We start from the raw sequence: 27,551 nt of genomic DNA, 5'->3' as shown, positions 1-27,551 counted from the left end.
AAGTAAAAGGGTAAGTAGAAGAAAGGTTACATAAATACAAGCTATTTGAGGCATAAGCACATCTATCATGTTTAATCATGTGTTTTAGTGTGCAGGAGAAATTGTGAAAGAAAAAGGATGCTCTCAAGTTCATTTGGTTAACTTCCCCCATTCCATTTCACCCCTCACTACATACTTAACTAATTTCCCCTTTTACCACTTCATATCTTATGTAAACCCCTTTTCCCTTCATTTTTACCTTTCCCCCTTGGTTTCACACATTCCCTAGCGAATTACCATCTAAATTCATTCCCCTACCCAAAAACCCCTTTTCCCTAGTGTGAAACCCTTTTCCCCATGCAAAAATCATTTTTCCTTTATTAATTTCCCTGAAAACCCCAAAAAAACCCACTAAAACCTCTTATCCTAACTATTATTCCCCCCTCGCATTACTTTACTAACCCCACAAATTCACTTTTCCCCACTATACTCCATAAACCTACATTACAGAATAATTGTGCAATTATACATTGATTAATTACATTTAAGGGTAATTAACCATGGGCCCCGCTAAATCTCTCCCCCATCTCCCGCCATGCAACTCCACCATGCAATGGCCATTGGATATTCCACCCCCAGATCCTACGGCCCTCGCCCATATCGCGCTCGTTCATCTCCCGACCTTTACCGTCCCGAGAACACATGATATGGGCGATATTGCTCGGGCCCCCCTGGGTTATGTGGCAGCACTACGTTAAGTCACATGCTCTCGAGAAAATACCACCCATCACTCAAAACCGGTGCGATGGCTCCCTAAACCACCTCCCCACCCAACGCAAAAACTGTCCACTGTTCATAAAAAGTTTCTGCTCCAATTTTCTAACCATTCCCAATTAAAAGCCTGCAGACCCCCATTTTCACTCTTTTCACACATTTTCTCTGTGAAAGCATTATGATCTCTCCTACACCCCCGAGCTTCTGCAACTGTTTTTGACCACCAATTGCAACCCGAAGAAGCTCCGGACACCCCAGTTCAGCCCTCCAGTACACGATTGAAGCCACAGAAACCTCTGCAGCCACCATTCAAAACCAGTCTGCAACCTGAACCATAAATTCCAGGTATTTCAACACAGAACTAGAATAGCCTTCTCAAATTCAAAATTATACAGTAAATTCAAGAAATAACTAATTGAATTTAATAAATTTCCATTGAATTGAGAGTATTTCCCCTCAAATACTGAAAACCCCTATCCTGCAAACTGCTAATACCCTATCCCTGTACCAAAGTTGCCAAGACTCCATTTTCACAAGTTGTATAAGCCCAATTCCCTTATATTATCACAAAGATGGCTGCCCCAACCTCTTTGGATGTCAAACCGGTCACAACCCCTCACCTGGACATTGACCATTTGGCCCTGGCAGACAGGGATTTCCAAATTAAAGACACAACCACTCCAAGCCACCTTCTAAGAATCCACTGTTGGGCTAAGGATAGGTTCCTAAACCATGTTGATGACATCAACCTTTGGGAATCCAATTTGCCCAAGTATACATTCCCAGAAGTTCACCCATTCCTAGACATAGTAAATTTTTGTCATGCCTGTTATGTTCCAAGCCATAGGATAATTGAGGCACCAAACCATGAGATATTATTCACCATTACTGATGAATCTATAAACCAGATGTTGCAAATCCAACCTAGTTATAATCTAACTCCTTTGTCCATTGGAAACCTGTTGGAACTGTACATCACACTAGATCCAGTCAAAATCAAACAAATATTCCAGAATTTCATCATTGAGGAGAGACATACTCCTAAATACATTCCACCCTATGTTTCCACTATTTTTTTAGAGACTGGCAGGAGAATAATCACCATGCTCTCATGCATCCTAGGATACACATCAGATGAACATGTGGATGAGGTCATCATGGCAAAAAAGTGACCTGATTTGGAAAAGGGGTGATGCAGAATGAACATGTTTTTTTTAGAGCATAGTTTTTGGAAGGAATGTCATGGGAAGGATAGTTTTATGTACATTACGTTTTAGAATGGTAGTGATTTTCATGCTGATTTTAAAAAGTGAGTATTTTGCATCACCCCCTTTTTTTAAAAGACCTATTTTTTTGGCTTTAAATTTTCTAATGTATAAAATGTAAATAATTATTTTGTAAATTTGATCATTTTTTAAGTGGTCATTTTCTTCACATTTTCTTGTTTTTAATTTTAATTTTAACTTTTTTTTAGTAAGGTTTTTATTGTTTTGCATTTTTAAATTAGGAGGTCGATATTTAGAATTTTCGATATTTTACATATTAATACATCCTTAATTAATTTCTCAATCCACATGAAATAATTGTTTCTAAAAAACAATATTTTTTAACAATGGACATAAAAATAACCATTTTTAACATAAATATAAGTAAAAAACTACACATTTCGATAATTTTTTGCTAGAATTGACATGTCAAAATCACAATTTTTATACGATAATTTTAACTAAAAATGGTTAAATAACAACTTTTTCTATGAATTTCATGTCAAAAAAATAATAATAATCACTTTTTTTTTTCAAAAAATAATGATTAACTTAAAAATCAATGCGAAAATCACATATTACAAATATTGAACGAATAACAACCCTAATTGAGTGTTTATTCTTCTCATAAAATGTCAAAGTCAAAACATTGCAAAGCTTGATTTAAAAGCATAACTTAAATTTAATCAACAATGTCACGTAATCCAAACTCTTCAACCTCTAGAGTTTCATCATTGTCTTCTTCCACAATATTTTCTGTTTCCTTTTGCTCATTTTCCTCTTCTAATGGGTCTTTGATGTCTGTGAATCTCCCAATGTATGTCTTTCCAAACATTCCATGTAATGGTGGTTGGGATTCCTCTGCCTTTTTTGCCACACGTGATTCACTAAAGTCCCTTTTCTTCAACCCAATTTCTTGCATTGCATCTGGAAGAAATTGAAGAGCATTAATTCTTTGCTGAATGAAATTGCACTGTAATGGACCTTTCTCAATTGCAATGCAATTTCTTCCTTTTTGAAGGCAGCATGCTAGTGTTGTACCTAATTATCAAGCACAAAAGAAATAATGAAGTAAATTAGTACAATGACATACTAATTAAAAAAAGAACATATTGAAAATCAATTCCATATAACAAAACTTACCTAAGATACAAAATAAATCTAGAACCCAATCTCCTTCATTTGAGTGTCACAAAGACATGGCTAAATCGAGCTCCTAAATAACATTGGGTTACATTGTTTAAGTGCTCAAATAGCTCGATCGAGTGCTTAAAATTGAGCAGTCATTTTTTCCACCCAAATGTGCCATCTCTTGCCAAAAAATGTAACCCAACTCCATGCTTTCACCCTTATAGATTATGAATTTCTAACAATCTATATCCTAATTATTCTTATTATCCAATTTTAAGGTCATAACCAAGCCAGACACCAAATTGGTCTATGAAACCACCTTGTTTGTGGGATAAGAGACCCACCTCCACGCAACGATTTGATTATTGTCTATGAAGGCATACCTACTCTAACCCCTTCTGGTTTTTGAACCTATGACCTCTTAGGAGGAAACACATGCTCTTAACCATTAGGCACTTGACCTGAGATGCCTCATGTTTAACTCTAATGTTATAGGAGCATTTTCTCAAGAACTCTATCCAATAATTGGACCTCACACACTCTATTGACCTCTAATTTCAATTCTGTGGCATTTCAAAGTTTACCCTCCAAAACTCATTTAAGGCCATAAATCACACTTAATATTGGTTTACTATATTTGTGAAATTTCTAATTCTTTATAACTAATCATTTAGTTTGGGTTGTTGTTTCTAAAAGGGTATGGCCCAAAGCTTAATTATGTCCAATGTCACTTCATAATCTAATGATATGTAAGAAAGATCTCTTCCACTTGAATTAATAAGACAATAGAAACCTCACATACTCAAAACAAACATATTGAAAACCAATTTGATTCAATAGACCTAATCAAAACGAATAAAATCATTTTTCACATAAATGGCTTATTGAGATCAGTTTTTCATATTGTACAACTGTACATCGATTGTGAGGACAGGGTGGACCCACCTCATCGACCCACCAATAGTTGGGGGTCCAAGCCCTTATACAAAGTGTTTTACCTCGATCCAGTGTCGATGGCTATATATATACACGTGGCCTACCTCCTGCCCCCATCGGGTACTTACACACACCGACCATTCCATTGATATCTGGGTCAAGTTATACATGTACTGGGGTCATTTTAATTACATTGATTAATTTTAAAATGAATATATATCACTTTTCTTATGAACCCAAACGATTATTGATTCAAGGTTATAAGCAACCTGAGTCGAACGGTTTATGTTGAATTAATCCTGGGCCGAACTATTTACGACATTTTGCACTTATTAATTTGGCATTGTATAATTCGAGTGGGTGACTTCATTGGCCCATTTTAAAGGTGAATAAAAAAACAAAAGTTGCATCTTAAATATGATTCTCCGACTTCAAGACTATACATATATGTGTGTTAAAATGTATTATGTTGAATTAATCCTGGGCCGAACTATTTACGACAATTTGCACTTATTAATTTGGGCATTGTATAATTCGAGCGCACCGGATCCTTTGAAGCTTATCGTTTCCAAGGAACGGGCCGGTGTACGCTCTATGTCGTTAGGAGCGGAGTTGCTCGGGGTTTTCCTTTATCGGTATGGAGAGTGTTGTTGAGTTGAAAATATCATGTTGCAGTGCCTAGAGGGAATCAGCAAGTTGATAGATTGTTTTGTACAGTCGTTTGATATAAAAGTCTTCAAAAATGTCCAAGGACTGAAAGATCCCGAGACAATAGCAAGTGAAACAGTTTTAAGTGTTAGTGAAGTAGAAGCTCTGTATGAGTTGTTTAAGAAGATTAGCAGTGTTGTGATTGATGATGGTCTGATCAATAAGGAAGAGTTTCAACTAGCCTTATTCAAGACTAACAAGAAGGAGAGCCTTTTTGCAGACAGGGTGTTTGACTTGTTCGATACAAAGCGTAATGGCCTGTTAGGATTTGAAGAGTTTGCATGTGCTCTCTCAGTGTTTCATCCAAATGCTCCCATAGACGATAAAATAGAATTTTCCTTCCAACTTTATGACCTAAAGCAGAAAGGCTTTATTGGGAGAAAAGAGGTGAAACAAATGGTCGTAGCTACCCTTGCAGAATCTGGCATGAACCTTTCAGATGATGTAGTTGAAAGTATCATTGATAAGACATTCGAGGAGGTGGATACAAAACATGATTGGAAGATCGACAAGGTTGAGGGAAGGAGTCTCGTTCTGCAGCATCCTTCTCTGTTAAAAAACATGACTCTTCCGTATCTAAAGGATATCACAACATCGTTCCCAAGCTTTGTGTTTCACTTCTAGGTGGAGGATACATGATTATACTCCAGTGGTCCTCTGGTAGCCGTAAATGCACAAAAATGTAGCATGTAGTGGTGTGCAACGGTGTTCATTATCATTTCATATTTATGGCTAAAGGTACAAGAAAGTTCTGCAAATTCTCAATAATTGTTCTCAGTTCATCCTTACAGAAGCAACTTGCAGAAAACACGTTGACTTTACATTTTAGCTTTTTCTTGTGTAAAACAGATTGGATGCCCAGTAAGCACTATTTGGGGTGGTTCTGAGAATCGCCGGGTGGTGGGACGATTCTCAGAATCGCCTCGCCACCGCCCTGCCACCAGTTGTGGTGGCGGGGCGATTCTCAGAATCGCCCCAAATGGTCGTAGCTACCCTTGCAGAATCTAGCATGAACCTTTCAGATTATGTAGTTGAAAGTATCATTGATAAGACGTTCGAGGAGGTGGATACAAAACATGATGGGAAGATCGACAAGGATGAGTGGAGGAGTCTTGTTCTGTGGCATCCTTCTCTGTTAGAAAACATGACTCTTCCATATCTAAAGGATATCACAACATCGTTCCCAAGCTTTGTGTTTCACTCCCAGGTGGAGGATACATGATCCAGTATGGCCAATTACTTTCACCACAACTGCCAATTTTAGACTGCTATCCATGACTTCCTCGAAGACGATTTCTCACGTTGAAAGCTCCAATATCTGTGCGAACTCCACTGAATCACCGAAGATGTGTGTATCAGGCGTGTTGAGAGCAAGTACTTTTATTGTTTGTGTGTGAGAGTGAGAATTATCATAATACCCAGAGGAAAATTGGTGGGGCGATTCTGAGAATCGTCGGGTGGCAGGGCGATTCTCAGAATCGCCCATGTGCCCACGCCCGCATGTGAGAGTGAGAATTATCATAATACCCAGAGGAAAATTGGTAAATTGGTGGGGCGATTCTGAGAATCGCCCTGCCACCCGGCGATTCTCAGAATCGCCCCAGCATCAATGAAAATCGCCCCAAACAATAATATGTTAATGGAAATGGTGATGATAGCTCGATTATGAAATTTGAGATGTTGTCTCATAGCTCCTCCCACGAAAAGTTGTTTTCCAACTCCATGCACGCTTTTATCAGTTGTTTCTTATAGATCGATGCAAAATAACTTCTCTGCATAGCAATTGACTTGGAGGTCACTCTGTACATTACAATAATGAGACGTAGAATAATATGACACGATGGAAAAGATAATGTCATGCTGTGAGTTTGGATACATATTTGAATTTTATTTTTATATGATTTGGATTGATAATTTTCACTGTTTTTTTTTTCACAGAAAATCTTCAGTACAATAATTTGAATTTCATTACAGATGAAAAAATAAATAGTTACTGTTTCGATTCCCCATCAAGTATGACAGGCTTCATACTTTAATTGTAAAATTCTGGATTACATATCACAAATCATTTATAGCCTCACTCATTGATCCCTTTGCATCGAAAACAATAGCAAACACTACACTACAAAATAATGCAGAAACAGAACACATAACAATATAAGTTATTCCCATCTCACTTTAAGTCCAATGTTATAATCTAAACAACATAATTAGTGCAATCTCCTTGCTTCCCTTTCAGATTCTAGCAAAGTAAGGACATCACCCTCTCTGACAGGTCCTTTTACATTCCTCATGATCAGTCGATTCTGATCATCCAAAAATTTTACTCGGACCTGTGTAACTTGACCTCTTGATCCAGTACGGCCAATTACTTTCACCACAACTGCCAATTTCACACCGGTATCCATGACTTCCTGCTTAGATATGTATCAAACTGAGCGATTAATGCTATATGACAATCAAAATAACTTGAAAGAGGTAGTTCACTAAACTACAATAACAATCTTCAGTAAAAAATGGAAGAAAAAAAAAGTTTGATTATATTTGTGTGCTGTAGAAAATAAAGGACTAATGAAGACAACCAAATACATTTCTTGTATTTACGACATAGACATACTTTAGAATCCATGTCAACGACTTTCTAAATGCATGCATATTTACTCTTACATTTTTGTAAGAACCGCACTTAAAAGTCTATCTCAACAACTCACTCTACAATGCTTTGTAACGTAATACTTTGTTTGACTAATGGTGTTTGACTAAAGAGACTGGCTTAACATAATACATCTCTGAATAACAGACCATTCTTACTCGTTTTCCATTAGACCATTCAAGTGTGTTTTCTAGTCAATTCATCTTTATCTAAGATATTTACATGAAAATTGATTGAGATTATGGTTTTCACCTTGATTAAGAAGACTTTTAAAATGACCATGTTAAGCATAAAGGAATGGAAATAGATTGGATGCCCAGTAAGCACTGTTTGGGGCCATTCTGAGAATCGCCCGGCCACTGCCCCAACGTGGCGGGGCGATTCTCATAATCACCCCAAATGGTCGTAGCTACCCTTACAGAATCTGGCATGAACCTTTCAGATGATGTAGTTGAAAGTATTATTGATAAGACATTCGAGGAGGCGGATACAAAACATGATGGGAAGATCGACAAGGATGAGTGGAGTAGTCTCGTTCTGCAGCATCCTTCTCTGTTAAAAAACATGACTCTGAGAATCGCTGCCACCGCCCCGCCACCAGTTGTGGTGGCGGGGCGGTGGCGGGGCGATTCTCAGAATCGCCCCAAATGGTCATAGCTACCCTTGCAGAATCTGGCATGAACCTTTCAGATGATGTAGTTGAAAGTATCATTGATAAGACATTCGAGGAGGCGGATACAAAACATGATGGGAAGATCGACAAGGATGAGTGGAGGAGTCTCGTTCTGTGGCATCCTTCTCTGTTAAAAAACATGACTCTTCCATATCTAAAGGATATCACAACATCATTCCCAAGCTTTGTGTTTCACTCCCAAGTGGAGGATACATGATTATACTCCAGTGGTCATTTGGTAGCCATAAATGCAGAAAAATGTAGCATGCAGTGGTGTGCAGGGGTGTTCATTATCATTGCATATTTATGGCTAAAGGTGCAAGAAAGTTCTGCAAATTCTCAATAATTGTTCTCAGTTCATCCTTACAGAAGCAACTTGCAGAAAACACGTTGACTTTACATTTTAGCTTTTTCTTGTGTAAAAAAGATTGGATGCCCAGTAAGCACTGTTTGGGGCGATTCTGAGAACCGCCCCGCCACCAGTTGTGGTGGTGGGGCGATTCTCAGAATCGCCCCAAATGGTCGTAGCTACCCTTGCAGAATCTGGCATGAACCTTTCAGATGATGTAGTTGAAAGTATCATTGATAAGACATTCGAGGAGGCGGATACAAAACATGATGGGAAGATCGACAAGGATGAGTGGAGGAGTCTCGTTCTGCAGCATCCTTCTCTGTTAAAAAACATGACTCTTCCATATCTAAAGGATATCACAACATCGTTCCCAAGCTTTGTGTTTCACTCCCAGGTGGAGGATACATGATCCAGTACGGCCAATTACTTTCACCACAACTACCAATTTCACACCTCTATCCATGACTTCCTCGAAGATGATTGCTCACGTTGAAAGCTCCGATATCTATGCGAACTCCACCAAATCGTCGGAGATGTGTGTATCGGGCATGTTGAGAGCGAGTACTTTTAATGTTTGTGTGTGTGAGTGAGAATTATCATAATACCCAGAGGAAAATTGGTGGGGTGATTCTGAGAATCGTTGGGTGGCAGGGAAATTCTTAGAATCGCCCATGTGCCCACGCCCGCATGTGAGAGTGAGAATTATCATAATACCCATAGGAAAATTGGTAAATTGGTGGGGCAATTCTGAGAATCGCCCTGCCACCCGGCGATTCTCAGAATTGCCCCAACGTCAATGAAAATTGCCCCAAACAATAATATGTTAATGGAAATGGTGATGATAGCTCGATTATGAAATTTGAGATGTTGTCTCATAGCTCCTCCCACGAAAAGTTGTTTTCCAACTCCATGCACGCTTTTATCAGTTGTTTCTTATAGATCGATGCAAAATAACTTCTCTGCATAGCAATTGACTTGGAGGTCACTCTGTACATTACAATAATGAGACGTAGAATAATATGACACGATGGAAAAGATAATGTCATGCTGTGAGTTTGGATACATATTTGAATTTTATTTGTATATGATTTGGATTGATAATTTTCACTGTTTTTTTTTTCACAGAAAATCTTCAGTACAGTAATTTGAATTTCATTCCAGATGCAAAAATAAACAGTTACTGTTTTGATTCCCCATCAAGTATGACAGGCTTCATACTTTAATTGTAAAATTCTGGATTACATATCACAGATCATTTATAGCCTCACTCATTGATCCCTTTGCATCAAAAACAATAGCAAACACTACACTACAAAATAATGCAGAAACAGAACACATAACAATATAAGTTATTCCCGTCTCACTTTAAGTCCAATGTTATAATCTAAACAACATAATTAGCACAATCTCCTTGCTTCCCTTTCAGATTCTAGCAAAGTAAGGACATCACCCTCTCTGACAGGTCCTTTTACATTCCTCATGATCAATCGATTCTGATCATCCAAAAATTTTACTCGGACCTATGTAACTTGACCTCTTGATCCAGTACGACCAATTACTTTCACCACAACTGCCAATTTCACACCGGTATCCATGACTTCCTGCTTAGATATGTATCAAACTGAGCGATTAATGCTATATGACAATCAAAATAACTTGAAAGAGGTAGTTCACTAAACTACAATAACAATCTTCAGTAAAAAATGGAAGAAAAAAAAAGTTTGATTATATTTGCATGCTATAGAAAATAAAGGACTAATGAAGACAACCAAATACATTTCTTGTATTTACGACATAGACATACTTTAGAATCCATGTCAATGACTTTCTAAATGCATGCATATTTACTCTTACATTTTTGTAAGAACCGCACTTAAAAGTCTATCTCAACAACTCACTCTACAATGCTTTGTAACGTAATACTTTGTTTGACTAATGGTGTTTGACTAAAGAGACCGGCGTAACATAATACATCTCTGAATAACAGACCATTCTTACTCATTTTCCATTAGACCATTCAAGTGTGTTTTCTAGTCAATTCATCTTTATCTAAGATATTTACATGAAAATTGATTGAGATTATGGTTTTCACCTTGATTAAGAAGACTTTTAAAATGACCATGTTAAGCATAAAGGAATGGAAATAGGAGTAGTTTTTAAAAGCAAAATCCAAGTGTTCTTTCTAGTGAATTCATGGAAAGACAATAGATGAGTCTAAAATATTTGAAATGCTTTAACAATAAGGTTATAGTTATGGTACAATAATATATTTTTAGTTAATTTTATTAGGAATTCACAAGAGATTAGATATATTAGTTTAACATTGAAAGCTTTTTATCGAGGATTAAGAAATACTTCTTTATTATATTAATTTATCCATAAAGGTCATTTACTTTTTAAAAAATAATTTTTTTTACTTTCACTTTAGGTTTGGTTTTTGATCCAATGGGTTTGTATAGATCTCGAGGTAATAGACTCCTTAAATATGACTCTAGGATTTCTAAAAGTATTCTTCCAATATTAATGAGTTTCTATGTCTACAACGTAATCACCACAATGAAATAATAAGCATTTACTACCAACTAGATGTTCATAGCCCCATAAAAGGTTTGTATATCCCTCGTTACTTCCCCCATTGGGGTGCTTTTCATTTATTTTATTTCTCCCTTTTCTTTTATTTAGATATGAGGATGGGTAACATCTAATTGATAATAGTGGGGGAAGCAACGCATTGAATAACCATATTAATAGGGGTGTCTCCTTATATTGGGTGTAAATTCTTAACCTAATTGACTTTTTAGAGTTGTTGCCAAGGGAGATGTTTTTATGCTGTTGTTAAGATATTCACAGTGAATTTGATAATTGTAATCCTTTCTTAGTGGTAATTGATGTTAATGGAGGTCCAAACTTAGTTTGCTCATTTTGGTTGTGTTTCCCATTGTGGTATTAGCGTCCATGTGCTCCTCACGAGTCACCTGCAACAAAATAAGACAAACACAAAATACCATGTAACTATATTTAAAACGCCATCAAAGTTATTATAGTGGTTCATAAGATGACAGTGACAGTGACCTTCCTTTAAAGGTTTGGAAAGAAATTAAAATAGATTATTATTATGGCCTTAAATACTCTAATCAAAGTAAATCAAGTGGTCGTAGGTAGCTCATTGTATTCTCCCTACATGTGGGGTATGATTTCACTGATGATGCATTATTAGGATTGTGATTGACACTCGAGTTATCTTCTAGGAACTTGCTTGTTTTTTTCCAATTATTTCATTCTTGAGAGAAAATCCTCTGGCATCTAGGTTTGGGATTTATTGATAGCAAATGAAGTTATGCTACCTTCATTTCTCGGGAACACATTTATGAGGGAGTAACAAGGTTCTTGAGGTGTAACTGAGTTGCTTTAGAACAAATGAAACTTGCTTCTGGGATTCCTTGTGAACTTTTTGTGAACATATTTTATGGAGAGGGTGATCAGTTTAGCGAGGTTCATTAGAGGAGATTCACTGTAATCTGACTCCAGATCCTCTTTTTGGTGAAATCCTGGCCTCCTATGAATTTGTCATGCTCAAAATTAAAATAAGGATAATCAGGAAAATGTGCTTGATGTGATATGATAAATTTGTCCATCTATGTTTAGGTGAAATAACCATGGCATGTAATGGTTGAAAACATGTTGAATTTATACTTAAGAAAGAAAAATGATATTCTACCAAAAACATTAATGTGTTTTTTTCCTCATAAACAACTTTGTTTGGCACATAAAAATTTGGTTTTACTAGCATTTTTTAAAAATTTTGAAAATTGACCCTAAAAAATAAAATCATTTCCAGTATATCACTTTTTCATTTTGAAGCTATATTTTGCACGAAAATTTCGTAGTCACTGCCATTTTTAAAACATGTTCAAAATTGACCCCTAAAAAATAAAATCATCGTTCCAGTATACACACTTTTCGTTTTTAGCACTGTTTTTGATGTTTTTTCAGGGTTTTTTGGCCAGAGTTCCCGTTTTGACTTTATAGTTCATGTTTCAAAGTTTACATTGTTTCTAGTGTTGAGCAGTAAAAAGGGTCTTTTTTACCTCTATTTACCCTACATTAATTGTCAATCCAAGCACGATTTGTTATCTCAAAGAGTGTACTCAGTCTGAGGCAGTCATTTGTCAGAGTAATGCTAGTAGTATAGTGCTCTTAAATACAAGAGTAAACAGATGCTTGAAATAAAATCTATTTTCGAAAAGAAACTTTTAGCACTCTAAGATCTAAATCATTCACTTAGAAAAACTACAACAACTTATCAGTCAAGGGTGCAGTAGTGATAACTCATCCCTTTGTAAACTGATGTAATTGAGAAGTAAATTAAGGAAAAGATCATCAACCTGGGAACTAGACAACAACTGTCAATATTCACTACAGTTTCAGATCGTTTGTGCACACTAAAGCAATAATAATTCAAATGGCAAGAAATGGAACAATGACTAATCTATTCAACTGAACAACAAAGCTTTAACCTACGAAAATGGAACAGTAATTGCAGTCTCCACTTAGAAATGATTTAAACAACAAACGGGAATAAGACAACAAATTAAAGGAAGCTATGAAATATTGAACAGCGACTTAAACCAAATGTAGTACAACAACACTTTCTGTTAAAGGAACAATAATCTGAGTTTCAGTATAACAATAGTTAATCCAAGTTATGAAGAAATAGCAATTGAGATCATGGTGGAACAACAAGTCCAATGAACAACAATCACATTTGGAAATAAACTATAGATAAATAGACAGTGATACTGATTTATAAATACGCAGCACTGTTACTTTGTAATCGAACAACAACGGTAATATGTTAAGGAACAACAATACAATATAACTTCAGAACAAGTAGCATAACATTCCTGTGCAGAGAATAACCTTACTATTCGAATGGGAATTGAAATATAATAGAGCTAATACATGAAATAAGGAACATCAGATTACTGAGCAAAATAGATAAGAGAAAAAAAACCACACATGATTTGAAAACAAGAATCAATGGTACAGGAAGAAAGTGATCCACCAGAGCTGGGCCCTTAGCCTCCAGGGACGCACTGCTTATAATTACTCCAGAATCAAAGATGGAACTGCAACAAGATTTATATATTAAGCATCAAAATAGAGTTACAACAAATCGCTCTTTTAGAGAGAGTTGATGATCAAAGTTTCAAATACAATAGCGAATTTCATAAAAACAACCATAGTCCTCCTTTTGGCTAGCAATGCTGCTCATTCTTATAACAGTTGAGTGGAGATATCAATGATACAAAGAATCGTTAAGGTAGCGATCCCTCGGGATCAAAGGATCTTGAGGGATTCGCCATATTGTTAGCTCTTAGTCATCTTCTCTTTCTCTTGCACCAATTTGGTATCTCCTCTTCCTATTCCTAGTTTGTTCGCTCCAGTCTGGATCTTCTTGTTTGGATGCAGTTCCCTATCAAAGGGACAACAGTTGATGACATCTTGTCGTTTCCTTCAGATTGGTAATTATCTGTTTTCCCCTTTTTTTGCATAGAAAATGGTATTATTAGTCATCTTACGTTGCACATAAATCTTCTAGATTTTATCATAATCTCTCGTCATATACCTAGTTCATAATGTAAAGATGTTATGAATTTTAAACAAAAGATGACAAAATAAATGATAATAACATGCCTTCTCTAGTGCTCAACACCAGGCAAGCCTCCTGCTATTATGTATGATTATGCCTAGTTCATTGCAGACAGAATGCATGAATAATTCACTAGACTTCCCACTGAAAGAGTTTTCAAATACTCTTCAGTGTTGTTTCATATGTTCCTGTATTACCAGACAGATAAGTTCCCTTTTAGGATCCAGAAATTGGACACCAAGGGAAAGGAGAGATCAGTCATCTACTAGACACCCTTGGTCCACAATTTTTCCACATCATTCACCTACAAAGATTTCATAGACTCTTTTGTGTACCCAGTCATGAACATGCTGACTTCTAAGACTCAGCCTAGAATCAGCCCAGAGATTAAGAGAGTACTACAATTGGCCAAGAACAACAAGGTGGGAGATTGGTACTTGTACCAAAACCACACTGAGATCAGGATTTATGGCTGTGAGCTAGCCCCCTACAAGTTGCCCAAATACCTCCCTATGAGGATATTTTCTTTTGAGTACTTCAGGAAAATCATCAGCTCTGATGAGATCAACTTCCTAGATTATAGGAAGAAAACCAAATTCAAAGTCAAGAACCAAATGGGCCCATTTATTTGCAACAACAGAGAGGAAGAACCAGAGGCTGACAGGTTACTTCAACTAATGAAATTTAGAAACAGTTTCATGTGGCACTATGACCCTAATGGGGTCATAAACAAACTCAGACTCAAGGTCAAGTTGGGAGCATACATCCACCACCCAAGGCCTAACATTGAACAATTTGCTAACCAGGATGAGTGGGTGGAGAACACCTTGATTGACATGGAAAACACTGTTGTGGATGTAGAGAACACACTTATTGATTTGGAGAGACAATTTGATCACAACTCTTTCTTGTAGGTTCCAGAACAAGGAGGGCCAATGAACATTCCTCCTATCATACAGACTCCAGTAAATGAGGAGAAGAATCCTAAAAGGAGTAGGGATGAGGCATCTAGCTCTGCCATGGAAACTACTGATGAGCTGGTTGAGCCAAGCAAGAGGCCCAAATTGAATCCTGTCTTTGAACAAGAGGATAACATTGCATCAGAAGAAATAATTGACACTGAGGCAAGGGACAGAAAGGTAAAGAAGCAGCTGCATCAGAGGAAACACAACAACCCTCAACATCCAACACACAGTTGATAGATAGACAGCCGAGTATGGAGATCTCTTCCTATGTCAGGCCAGCTGACAAGGAAAAGGACATCAAAGACAGATTTAAAGAGATAAAGATGAGGAATGAGAAACTAAAGGCAGAGACATATGCCCAATACCTCAAGCTCACACCACCAAACTAGACTAGACTGATGTCAGCCTTTGACATCAAAGAAGGAAAAATGCAGGTCTTATTCTTGCAACCCATTGTACAAAAACTAAAGACCTCAGCAGACTACAAGAATACCAATTTTGAGGTCTTGGCCAGGGATGTTCATCCCGTTGATCAGATTGAATTTCACAAGCAGGCTGGAGAAATGATTTACTCCACCCTCATAGGAAAGGCCATGGCTGCTTACAAGTTTCAGGATTCATTAGACAATATAACATTGCAATTCAAGCTGGACAGAGCCTCTTCACAGGCTAAAGACACCAGGTTAAAGTCCTTGGAGGACTTGGTTATTAAACTGGGCCATGACCCAAGTGATGTAAAGGCCACAAAGAAACTAATTAAAAAGAAGAATGACGACATAGCAGCCCTCAAGAAATAGCTCAAGTTGCCTCATTTGCAGTACCCACAGACAAAAGAAGTCCTAGAAAGCCAAATGTTATAGCACCATTTACCACTCTTGGTATTTGTGATGCTTTGTTTATGGCCTAAGGCAACCCCTCCTTCCAGACTTGGTCCAAATATATTAAAAACAATGTTTTATTCCCTATACGCTACTTTGCCCTGAGATAAAACCGTGCACACGCGGGTCAGTCAATACCCAACCCGCGCATATGTATTAAAACACTTAAAAAAATTGAATTTCCTTAATTATGGGTGGAGTTCACGGGTTTTACCTATTGATTACCTCCTATTTCCTGTGGTCCAACTATTTCCCAACTAAAAAACTAATTGGGAGAAATATAAATAGATTTCTACGGGAAGGTCTTAAGGAGGAGAAGAGATAGTTATTATACTGAGATTATCCCTTACTGAGTCTGATGAATCCCTGTGCCTCATGCACTTCCCCAAGCTTCAGGAAATCCTTGTTTCCTTGATTATAGATATTCTCCCATTTGCTTGAGATATCATGGTATTGGTTATGGAAGAAGATTGTTGAAGGTTGGGAGAGGACGAATCCCAAGGAAGGTTCTGCTTGGAGCCAGAAGAAGAAGACTCAGGTGAATTCTCTCCATGTTATTTATAGCTTACTGCAATAAAAGAAATGTTTTCTTGTTTCTGAAATTAACTATGTTTATGCATCAAATTATGTTTTAATTCATATGTGAATGATGTTTTGATGTATGATCAATCATTTGTTTATATGATATAAAGTCAATTTCGTGAATATGCTTTACTTCTATATTGCTATGTATGTTCGAATTGAATGATTTTCAAGTTTGAAGAACATTGGGAGTTGCAGAGGGTCTGAAACCTGTGGGACCTACTCGAACGAAGGAAATCCAAGTACGGCCACTCTTACGTAGTTTTATTACATAAGCATTTTGCCTGAGTTGTATGGGTGTTTCTTGTTGTAGTTTGTTTCTTCTCTGTTGGGGTTCTAACCCAAAGCCCTGTGTTTCCACCTAAAACAGAATTGGTGACTCCACTGGGGATAACAATCTTATTATTGCTAGTTTGGGTTGTTCATTATCAATCAGGGCTCAGTCTTTGGTTTGCTTGCTTTTACAGTCTTATTTGGTCTACTAGAGTCTCAGGCTTTAAGTCTGATCTTTTGGATCAGACTTTGTTTTTTATTTTTTCTTGTAAATATTTGTATACACCTTTTACTTTGTTTACAGTAGCATATACATGCTTGTTTCTGTAAAGTGAACCTGCATATATGCGAGTTTCCTTTGTCAGAAGCGCGTGTGCACGCTTCTGTGTTTGAACACAGTCACGTATGCAAATTTTTGCATTGTTTTTTCAGTCTAGTCTTTTTAGTCTCTGTGTGGTCAATGTATGTTTGAAGAATTTAATTATTCTACAAGCTTACTATTTCGAAGTCTCTTCCTCATTCAAAATATTTGGCCTAGGTTTGCTTTTTAGCGAATTTGTAATTGGTGTTTTGGCACACAAGGCTTCATTCAGAAGTTCTTGGTTGTTCTGGTCCTCCAGAACACAAAATTGTTTTCAGTTTTAGTGTCAAGCTTGGATTTCAGATGTACTTGCTTTGATTTCCTTTGTTTTGTGGCCTCATAGCTTTTCTTGCTTTCTGAAACTCTTTTTGACGAATTTGGAAGTATTTCTTTCTTGGCTTCTTGGTCAATTTGTCAAACTCTTTGCTGCTATTTGGATCATTTTGCACAAGCTTTCGTTCATTTTTGAGCTTGTAATTTGCAAAGACTCCTTGTGCTCTCTTTTTTATCTTTGAGTTTTAGTAGCATTTTGGGTGATTTCAAAAAGTTGTTTTTGGTTGTCTCTTTAAAAAGAAAAGCTCTCAAAAAACTTTGTTTTTGTTTTTATTTTGCTAAGTTTGGTTTTTGGTTTCTTTTTTTTTTTCACAAAGTCGGTTGCTGTATTAAGATTTGAAAAGTAAAAAGAGGGAGCTTGGACTCCTGAGGTACATGATATGCCATGAAGTGCAAGGAGCAGAGGAGTTACAAAGTGACATTTTCTCCTTAGACCTACCTTTTTTGGCTTTGAGAAAGTCTAAACAAAAGTAGATTCTTACATACTGAAGCAACAAAAAACATCATTTTCAAAACATAGCTAATCTATATTAATGTGACTGATGTGCCGCGCTGTGGATTCCTCCAGATTGTCATCTACACCGATATGCTTGGAGCTTGAGGAGCTTGGGGAATATGCGTTGCGCTTGTCCAGCATATATTTTAGTATTTCTATGGACTCTTCCACATGAATGCACTTGTTAGACAAGTGGTTGAACTACTCTTGTAAAGAGAAAACCCTATGTAGAAACAGATTGATTTCAGCTTGATACTTTTCGTTGATGATGTGGTTTTGGCTGTCAATTTTTGCGTCTAAGATCTTATGTTGAGCTCTTATTTCCTCCAGCTCGGCTTGAAGATCAGCACAATGAAGGAAATCCTCACTCCGAGCCATTATTGCAAAAACCGGATGTAACTGAAAGAAAAAGGATCTCCAAATCGCGGTTGAAAACTGTCGTGCTTGAGGACGGACAGTAGCAGAAGCAACTAACGCAAAGGAAGATAAATAATTCAAAGGTTCAGAGCTCATACAAGAGTCCGAGCCGAGAGGAAAAAAGGTGGGCCTTAGGGAAGAAGGCTCGATCCGAGAGTGTAGAAGGATAGAGAATAGGAAGGGCAATGAACAACAGAAGGGATGGATGAAATATATAGAAGGGTGGGGACGACTAGGGGCAGTCACATGATAGGAGGGAGGAACAGAGGAGGCGCACGAGAAGTCCAGATGCCTGTCCAGCGAAGTCAGAAAGGCATGGTTGATAAGAAAGAAATTGGCTATATTACTGATTGAAGTCAAGGGAATGAAAGATTCGATACTGTGGTGAATCCCAAAGCTGATCATGATCTTTCTACTGGTTTGAAGGACCTGTATCCAATTCCACCTGTCAGAGCTTTGAGATTTGCTACAGATCAGACTGATATGAATCATGGTAAAGAATGCTGAGTCTCCTTGGCATTGCATAGAAGGTTGCCCATTGACCTATCACAAGCCTTGTTGGCATGTGTGTCAGCTTGCTTATTGAGCGAACGAAGGATATGATTAAAGCTCAAATTTGTTATGGACTATTATAAAAATTGACAGTGTTGAATGACTTGTTGTAGGAGAACATTGGGGGATTCTTTATTTTGAGCCATTAGACTGATAACCACCGCCAAATCTCCAAATATTTTTGTTGTTCCTATACCAAGTCTGTTGAGTTGGATGAGCCCTTGATAGAGGGCCAACGCTTCTACCCTATTGTTAGAAATTTGCCCAAGTACTCATTCATAAAAAAGGATGCAATCCTCGTTGGCATTGAAGATGACTTCCCCTGCTCTTGCAATTCTAGGGTTTAACTTTGATGCTCTGTCGAAGAATAGATAGTGACTATTGCAGTTTTGTAACCATTTTGAAAACTCATCATCTTTTAATATGATTTTCCATTTGTGGGGTTCCTTGCTATGCTAGTCTTTAGCTACATTGCCATTCTGATTGCTATTATTTTTATTCAGTATGTAGATGATAAAATTCCTTTCTTCAACACTTAGCATAATTACATCTATGTTGCTTTGAGTTTTGGTCGAAATGGTTTCTAGGGCGAGGCTCCTTGCCTTATTATAGAGATTTCTTATAGCCCAATCCTTGTCCTTGAAGAATTTACAATTTCTAGCTAGCCAAATGTTCCATAACATATTGTAGGGGAGGGTATCCCAAACCCTTTTCACTATATTTCTCTTCTTATGTTGCCAAGGAAAATTCTTTTTCCAATGATGGATCACTTCTCCTATGGAGTTCTGGTTATTCCAAGGGATATTGTCAATATGGGATAAATTTTTCCAACAGGTGATGGCAAAGGGACAGGCGATAAAGAGGTGTTGTATGGATTCTTCGGCAGCTTGACAGTTGGGGCAGCGAGAAGGGCCACTGATACCCCTCTTTTGCAAATTATCTGCTGTGAGGATTTTCCCCTTTAGAAGGGTCCAAATGAAGAATTTAATTTTTGGAAGGGCCTCTGATTTCCAAACCATTTTCCAGTGATTCCATATGGGCGTAGGATAATTGCTGTTGCAGATGTGCTGGTGGGCAGCTTGAACAGTGTAATTTGATCTGGTTGGGTCCCATCGAAATCCATCTAGCTCATTCTTTTTTATGGGAGCTTTACTGTGGAGATGAGATTGAAGAATGGATAGGCTTGCTCTGAGGTCATTAGGGATGATTGGAAAGGACCACCCTAGCCATAGATGGGAATGTGGATCCCAACGAGATATTTGATCCAAATGATGGATACCTATGCTGTCAAAAAAGGTGAGAATAGGATTGGTTCCCTCGTGACTGTTTATTGGCTGCTGTCCCATTATTTTATCAGCTCCAATATTAATATTGGCTCCTCCCTTCGGAACTTTGGAAATACTCTGAGCCATGAACGGAATTTCTTTTTTTCATAAAAACCATATTTTTGAAGAGTCTCTATTAGGAATATCGAGGTCTAATAGCTGTTGTATGGGGAAGTTCAAGTATTTAATTTCCAACACCATTTTCCACCAGGCAGAAAGACCAGTTATAAATCTCCAAGCAATTTTACCTCCAAAAGAAAGGTTTAGGAATTTGGGGGATTTGATACCAAGACATCCTCCATCTTGAGATTGAATGACCTACTTCCAATTGACCAAATTGAATTTCTTTTTGTCATTTTTCCCTCCTTGCCAGAGAAATTGGCGGAGGATGACTTCCATTTTGTAATGAAAGGAAGCTGGAGCTTGGTAAAGTGAGAATTGATATAAAGGTAGAGAAGAAATACCTGATTTAAGAAGGATGAGGTGACCTGCTGGATTGAGCCAAATGGAACCCCATTGCTACACTTTCCTCTTCACCTTGTCAATGATGATATCCCAAGTTTCTGCCTTCAAAGGTCCTAGACTCACTAGCATCCCCAAGTAGGAGAAGTGAGTCCAGTCATATTTGCAATGGACTCCAAGGTTATTTGCAATATTGTGAATGACCTGAGCTGATGTATTCCATCCACAAATGCAACTTTTCATCTGGTTGACGAGACCACCAAAATACCTCATATATTTGTCTAAAAGAGTCTTGAATCTCCATGCTATTGTGATGGAAGCTCCTCCAATTAGCAAGGTGTCATCTGAAAATTGCGAGTGGTTTATGTTCTTGACTCCATTCCCAAATTTAATTCCTGTGATGAGGCCCACCCTACGGTTGAAATCCAGTGCTTTACTGAAGGATTCAGCCATTAGAATAAAAAGATAAGGAGAAAGAGAGTAACTCTGTCTAAGACCACAAGAGGATTAGAAAGCTTCACCCGGTCTACTATTAACCAGAGGGGAAATCCAGGGTCTAGAGATGCAAGCTGTGATGAGGTTTAGAAAGGTCGTATCAAATCCCATCTCAAAGGTGTTGGCTAGATAAAGTTTGAGGATGAACCCTTTCTCCTTTCTAGATTGACTCGAGTGAATGGCTTCTTGAACGAGGAGTATGGAGTCAGTTATTTGTCTATTGGCTAGGAACCCTCCTTGGTTTTCAGAGATAAGAGAGGGGAGGAGGGGTTTGAGGTGGGTAGCTAGGATTTTGGTCAAAATCTTGTAGGAAGAATTGCAGAGGGAAATGGGTTGGAAACAAGAAAAAGAAGTGGGGTGAACATTTTTCTTTAGGAATGAGAGCAAGATGAGTGGCATTGGTATATCCTCCTATTTTACCCTTTTGCTGGATCCATCTAATCATTTTTGTCAAGTCTTTTTTATTTAATCCCCAGAATGCTCGATAGAAACAGATGGGAAATCCATCAAGGCCTAGAGCCTTATTAGGCTAGAGATTCCAAATCGTTCTTCTGATTTCCTCCTCATCAATTTCCTTGTTCAGGTTGTCATTCATTTCCTTGTTGATTCCATTAGGCAAATATTGGAGTAGATCGGCGTAGTCCTCTTCTCCTTTTGCTTCGGTAAGGAGATCTCTGTAATGCTCTGTGGCAGCCTTTCGGATGGCCTCTTGGGTGGTTTGTTGGTTGCCCTCAGCATCTAAGATAGAGCTTACATTGTTCCTAATTTTTCGTGCAGTGGTCTGTTTGTGAAAGAAGGTTGTGTTCTTATCACCCCCTTGCAACCAGAGTTGCCTTGACTTTATTCTCCATTTTAATTCCTCTTCTCTATTTGCATGACACAGCTGTGAGTAGAGATTGCTTTCTTGTTCCTTATTCTCCTGAGAGAGGCCATGCTCTTCTATTGTTCTTTGGATACAGTCTAAATTATTCTTGATTTTCTTTTTAATCTCCTCGGGCTCCTTGTAACTAGTTTTTTCCCATTCTTTGATAGCCTGCTTGGTTCTTCTTTGTTTGGTTTCCCATATGAAACCAGGAGAGCCTTCAACGTGCTGATTCCAAGTATGCTGAACAATCTCTTTGACTGCTGGTATACAGTTCCAGAGGGGGCTGTATTTAAACGGAATGGGTCCAAGGGGGCAGTGGGTTTCCAGAGTGAGGGTTATAGGGTAGTGATCAGAGGCTGAAAAAGGAAGAATGCTAGCATACCCCATAGAGAAGGAAGAAAGAAATGAAACATTAATTAAAATCCTGTCCAGCCTTTCCATTATGTTACCTATGCCCAGCCTACGATTGCTCCAGGTATACCTTCAATTTTTTGGAGCCACATCCAAAATATCGTGGTCTTGCATGATATTTTCTAAATGAATTCTGAAGGGATCAGGTGAGAAACAACCTCCCTGTTTTTCGTTGGCATGTAAAATAAGATTAAAATTGCCTCCCACAATAATATTAGAATTTTCTTCACCATCGTTACTAGCCTTAAGATCATCCCAGCAACATTCCTTTTCTCTAAAGTGATTGGGAACGTAAACATTGTATATAATTGCAATCTGGTTGTCTATTTTGTTTTCCAAAACAATTTTGATCCAATGCTGATGTAAAAATTCTGATCTGCAGTTCCACTTACTGTGATTCCAGAGAGTGGTGATTCCTCTGGATGCTCCTCTTGATTCACTGATACTGCCTTTGTACTACTTTTGTTGTTCTACAATTCCTCTCATTTCTTGTTGACCTTGCTTTGTTTCCTGAGTAAAAAAAAAAATTCTGGTTTCTCATTGTGTATAAGTTCTCTGAGGGCTGAAACCTTGGAGGGGTGCCCTAATCCCCTGCTATTCCAAGACAAAACTTTCATCATTAGGTATTTGGGGTACGGAGAGGTGCTCACCCCCCTTCATCCTTGTGACTTGTCTCTTTGTCATATTGCCCAAGGATGTAAGATTCTATAGGAGTTTGGGTGCCCATTGCTATGTCTTTTTGAGCATTCTCGTCTCTATGTTGCTTGGCCGATTTCCTACCTGGTCCAAGTTTCTTGTAAGATTCACTAGTAGCTCCATGGTCTCTGGAGGAACTCCTGGTAAGTCTGATGAGCGGAGGATCAAGAGAAGCCTGAGATGAGATGACCAAGGGGGGATAAGGTTCAGTAGCTTCGGATTGAATCAAGGGAGGGCCAGAGGCGTCCTGGGGAGGAAGTTCAGGGGGAGATAAGACCAGAAAGGGGTTAGATGAAGAGGGGAGGGGTGGATGATCAAGAGGGGAATGGGCAAATAAGATAGGGGAGGATGGAGAGGGGCGAGATGCATTGGGTGCAGGAGGGCCAGGTTCAGGAGGGGCTTTGGACGAAGAGGCCGACTTCTTTTTTTTAACAGTTTCCCATTGTTCTTCTTGTACGTTGTTCTCTGCATCAACAAGTTTAGTACAACGATTGGAAAAGTGGCCATATTCATGACATACCTTACATTTGAATGGTATCTGCTCGTAATCCAGCTGCTGGATATGGCTCCACTCGTCCACTTTAAGTTTAATGGCTTCAGGGAGTCCTTTGCCAAGGTCCACTTCAACACAAATCCACACACAGGCCTGCATGTTTTCTTTCGGTTCGCTGTGATCAATATATTTGCTGACTGCATTCCCAATGGCATGCACTGATTCATCTCCCCAATAGTGGAGTGGGAGGTGAGGGAGCCGGACCCAAACCGGAACAACATTGGGGACATCCAGTTCAGGGTCAAAATTTTGGGTCCATTTGTTGAGATATAGGCCCCTGGATTCCATGAAATAAGGCCCATTTCTGAATATTAAATCCTTATCCTCTTTGGATTCAAATTGAAAGGGAAAATACCCTTTCTCACAAAATCTAATGGAGATTTCCCATCAAATTTTGTCGGACCAATTTCTTTCAAACCATCTTTGCACAGTTTTTGGGGATGGCCAGAGACCTGTAAATTGACCGATGAGACCTTTTTCTGCAAGAGACAGTGCGGCCATGCGGGGAAGGGCTGGAGGTAAATGAACTTCTTCAAGCACATCCAGCTTCTTGACAAAACTAGACAGAGCTGGACAAGGGTGTTGCGGTGGAAGAGATTTCACAAGGTCTGAAAAAGCTCATTGTGGATCAGCCCCCTCCGATGGAGGATCTGGAGGGGCCATGGCAGGAGGTCGAGGCCCAGGTGGCCGCGTTGCAGGAAACCTAGGGCATGCAGTTTAGCGAGAGGGCTCCTCAATCAAAGCATGATTCCTCGATTCTTTTTGGTTTCTTTTTTTGTTGTTGAAAGCGAATTGCAATCTTTTTCAATTTGTCCTTCTTGTTTGGAGAGAATTTTGCGTTCAAAATTTGTATCCTCTTCAGTACTTTAGTTGGCTCATTGTTAGTTGTAAACAATTTCTTTTGCTTTTTGAGTGATTTAGGATCTTGCATCTCCATTATATCTTGCATTAGGGTAGTTTGCATTGTTAAAGCATTCATAGTCTTTAGTTTTTGGATATGTGAAGTGCGTTTCAAGAAAAGAAAAGAAAAAGTATTTTGCCTTTTGGAAGTTTCGTAGAACCCATATAGAGATCTCTTTTCATTGAAGAAAAAATGATTGCATTCATGTAGTTAGTTTTTCATTGATTTCTGTTGTGTCATTCACACATCATTGGTTTCACTCCCATCTATACCCTTGACTTAAAGAAAAGCCATTAAAATCAAGCGATTGAATAAAATAAACTAGAACTTTGGTATTGTCATCAGAATACACCAACAACTTTAGGTTTATTAGGGCCTTGGATTAGGTGAGAGGAGAGTTAACTCTCCAAGGCCGCTCAAAATTACAAAACATAGAAGTTTGATTAATGAGAAAAATCCAATAGCATTAAGAAGACTAGGAAAGCTCTGTAACTGGGAGTAAATCACGAGGGTGAGCGAAGATAAGGACAAGAGATACCCCCTCTTATTTGTCGGATCCTACCTCACGACTATTCCACTCGGCTTCTGATATGAGTTGGTGACCATAGTTTCTTATCTTAGGGACCACACAGGTGGCTGCGGAGGGGAATTTCGTGGCACCTGAGGTTGACGTTGTATCATGTTCAGCAGTACTTCTGAAGGGCACCCTTGCAAAGGTTGGGGGCTTGCACCAGCAAAGGCTATTGTCTGGAGGTCGGCGTAACTATCTCTGATACCTTCGTTAGTAGGCCTGGGGCATAATTACCCCAGTCTATTTTCGGAAGGCCCTTGTTATAAAATTTCTTGTATTTTGGTGTCTGGTCCTAATCACTTGGAGTCGAAATACCTGAGAGTTTTTTGATTGCTGATATCTTTAGGGACTTTTTAGTGAGTGTTCTTTGGTCATAGTTGGCCTTGCTCTATAATTTTTTGAGTCTTTAAGTAGATCTTTAATATAATTCAAAGTGGTTGATCGACCATCTCAACGGTCTAGGAGACTTCGTGGGCTATCATCTATGAGTCCTGAGCCTTCTCCTAGAAGGCGTAGGAGTGATTCTACCAGTGGCAGCAGGTGCATCGGAGATTGATCCTCCGCTTGGGGTCATTGATTCACAAGATAGACCTGGCACTAGTAGATAGTTAGAGAGGAACACACCAGTTCTTTCTCAAGTACTTTTTTAGTCATAAGATAATATCGAAGTTGAAGAACTTTCAGAGTCAGTTGCGGCTTCGAATTCTCCTCTTCCTCCCAATCATCCAGACATTCTATTGTACGTCAGAACTCTAACTTATAGGCCTTCGAGCCTACGTTTACATACATCTATTCCTTTGATGACCACATCTGGAAGCCTGGCATCTACGACAAGTGTTGCGAGCATGCAGACTCCCATATCTGTACAAGGAGGAGGAACTATTTCCATCCCTTATATTACTCCCAACATGGTTATATTTGGGTCTACTTCCATTCTGTCAACGAGTGGAAGTTCTCAAACCACTGTGTCTAGTTTTGGATTTTTCCCTTATGGAATGTCGTCTCACGGGATTCCTTCAGTTCCTTTGGATATACCATCGACCGCCTCTACATCCATGATGAGTGGATCGGCTTCTTTTCAAGGTTTCCCATTTGGAAGTGGTAATATACCACATTCCAATCCTACAGTAGGGTCAACGCCTTTTTCTGTTACAAGTCAAGGTAGTAACCCTTTCCAGAGTTGGACAAACCATGCGGTTAGTGGGATAGGAGTTGGGAATCAATTTTTCAGCCAACAAGGGAATGTGTCGTATTCTTCAATTAATTCGTTTCAGAATTTTCCACCCTTTGCTAACGCATGGAATCCTTATCAGGGGCTATCAACTCCTTTCAATACTTCGTTAGGGGGTAACTTCACTAGTTACGGAGGATTTTCAGTAGGAGTTGGTCAAACTCAAAATTTTACTGGACCACAAGGTCCACCTTTTGGTTCAGTAGGCTCTATGAGCTACTTCAGGTAACCTAGCATTTTTCAAAATCTAGGCCATTCTTTTCAGACCTTTGGGAACCCCGCCCGCTCTGGATGGAATTCCCAAGGTCTGCCACGACTTCCTTTTCTGGCCACGCTAAACTTGCTAGACTTAACTAAATTGACAAATGATCTGATTCGGTACAATTCGGCTTGGCCTCCGGTCCCAACTAAACTTCCCTTAGATATCCCAAAATTCGAAGGAAAGAGTGGTGAAGATCCAGGAGACCACATAACCACATTTCACTTATGGTGCTCATCCAACTCCCTGATACATGATTCGATCAGGTTGAGGTTATTTCAGCACACCCTAATTGGAAATGCAGCCAAATGGTATATAGATTTGTCAAGGGGAACCTATACTTCTTTCTATGATTTGGCTAATATCTTTTTGAACCATTTTCAGTTGCTTGTCCGATATGAAGCCAGAACTGAACTTTTGGCTAACTTTTAGCAAGACACTGCAACTCACATTTCGGATCACATCTAGGAATGGAGGACGAGGAAAAGGCTTATCAAAGCTGAAATCCCACCAGAGTTCCTTCTAGAATGGTTTCTCAAATCATTACAACCTGATATCTCAAAGGATTTGTCTCTTTCTGGTGTTTATTCGGAAGAGCAAGCTATTTTCCGAGCCCAGCAATTAGAACTAATATATTCTCAGTCTGGGACTCTTCAGAAAATTCTACCTGATGCTCCTAGATTTAAGGTCGATTTAGCCAAACCGAAGCCAGGCCCCCACGCCAATGGTATAGTCAGATCGATTGATGTTAACATGGTGAACCTTTTGAATCAATTGCAGCAGTTGTCTCTACAAACTGCT

At 38.6% G+C, this 27,551-nt stretch overlaps 1 protein-coding gene and 2 pseudogenes across 1 annotated transcript; 1 reads left to right on the top strand and 2 right to left on the bottom strand.

Annotated features, from left to right (window-relative positions):
* The first annotated feature begins 4,624 nt into the window (after positions 1–4,624).
* On the top strand, positions 4,625–8,385 carry LOC149164229 (calcineurin B-like protein 3). The gene is made up of 2 exons (XM_089431998.1): positions 4,625–5,273; positions 8,178–8,385. Exons 1-2 carry the CDS (start codon positions 4,752–4,754, stop codon positions 8,334–8,336), a joined length of 681 nt encoding a protein of 226 aa, XP_089288124.1. The 5' UTR covers positions 4,625–4,751; the 3' UTR covers positions 8,337–8,385.
* On the bottom strand, positions 6,989–7,203 carry LOC149164230 (small ribosomal subunit protein eS28 pseudogene; annotated as a pseudogene).
* A 1,242-nt stretch (positions 8,386–9,627) lies between the features above and the next one.
* On the bottom strand, positions 9,628–10,066 carry LOC149164228 (small ribosomal subunit protein eS28 pseudogene; annotated as a pseudogene).
* Between the last annotated feature and the right edge of the window lie 17,485 nt (positions 10,067–27,551).

The sequence above is a fragment of the Pinus tabuliformis genome, chromosome 5_1 (genome assembly GCF_031772625.1).
Source record: "Pinus tabuliformis cultivar Carrire ecotype Pingquan chromosome 5_1, CPIR1, whole genome shotgun sequence".
Lineage (NCBI taxonomy): Eukaryota > Viridiplantae > Streptophyta > Pinopsida > Pinales > Pinaceae > Pinus > Pinus tabuliformis.
The sequence above is the reverse complement of the archived record's forward strand: the minus strand, read 5'-3'. Positions and strand labels throughout refer to the sequence as shown.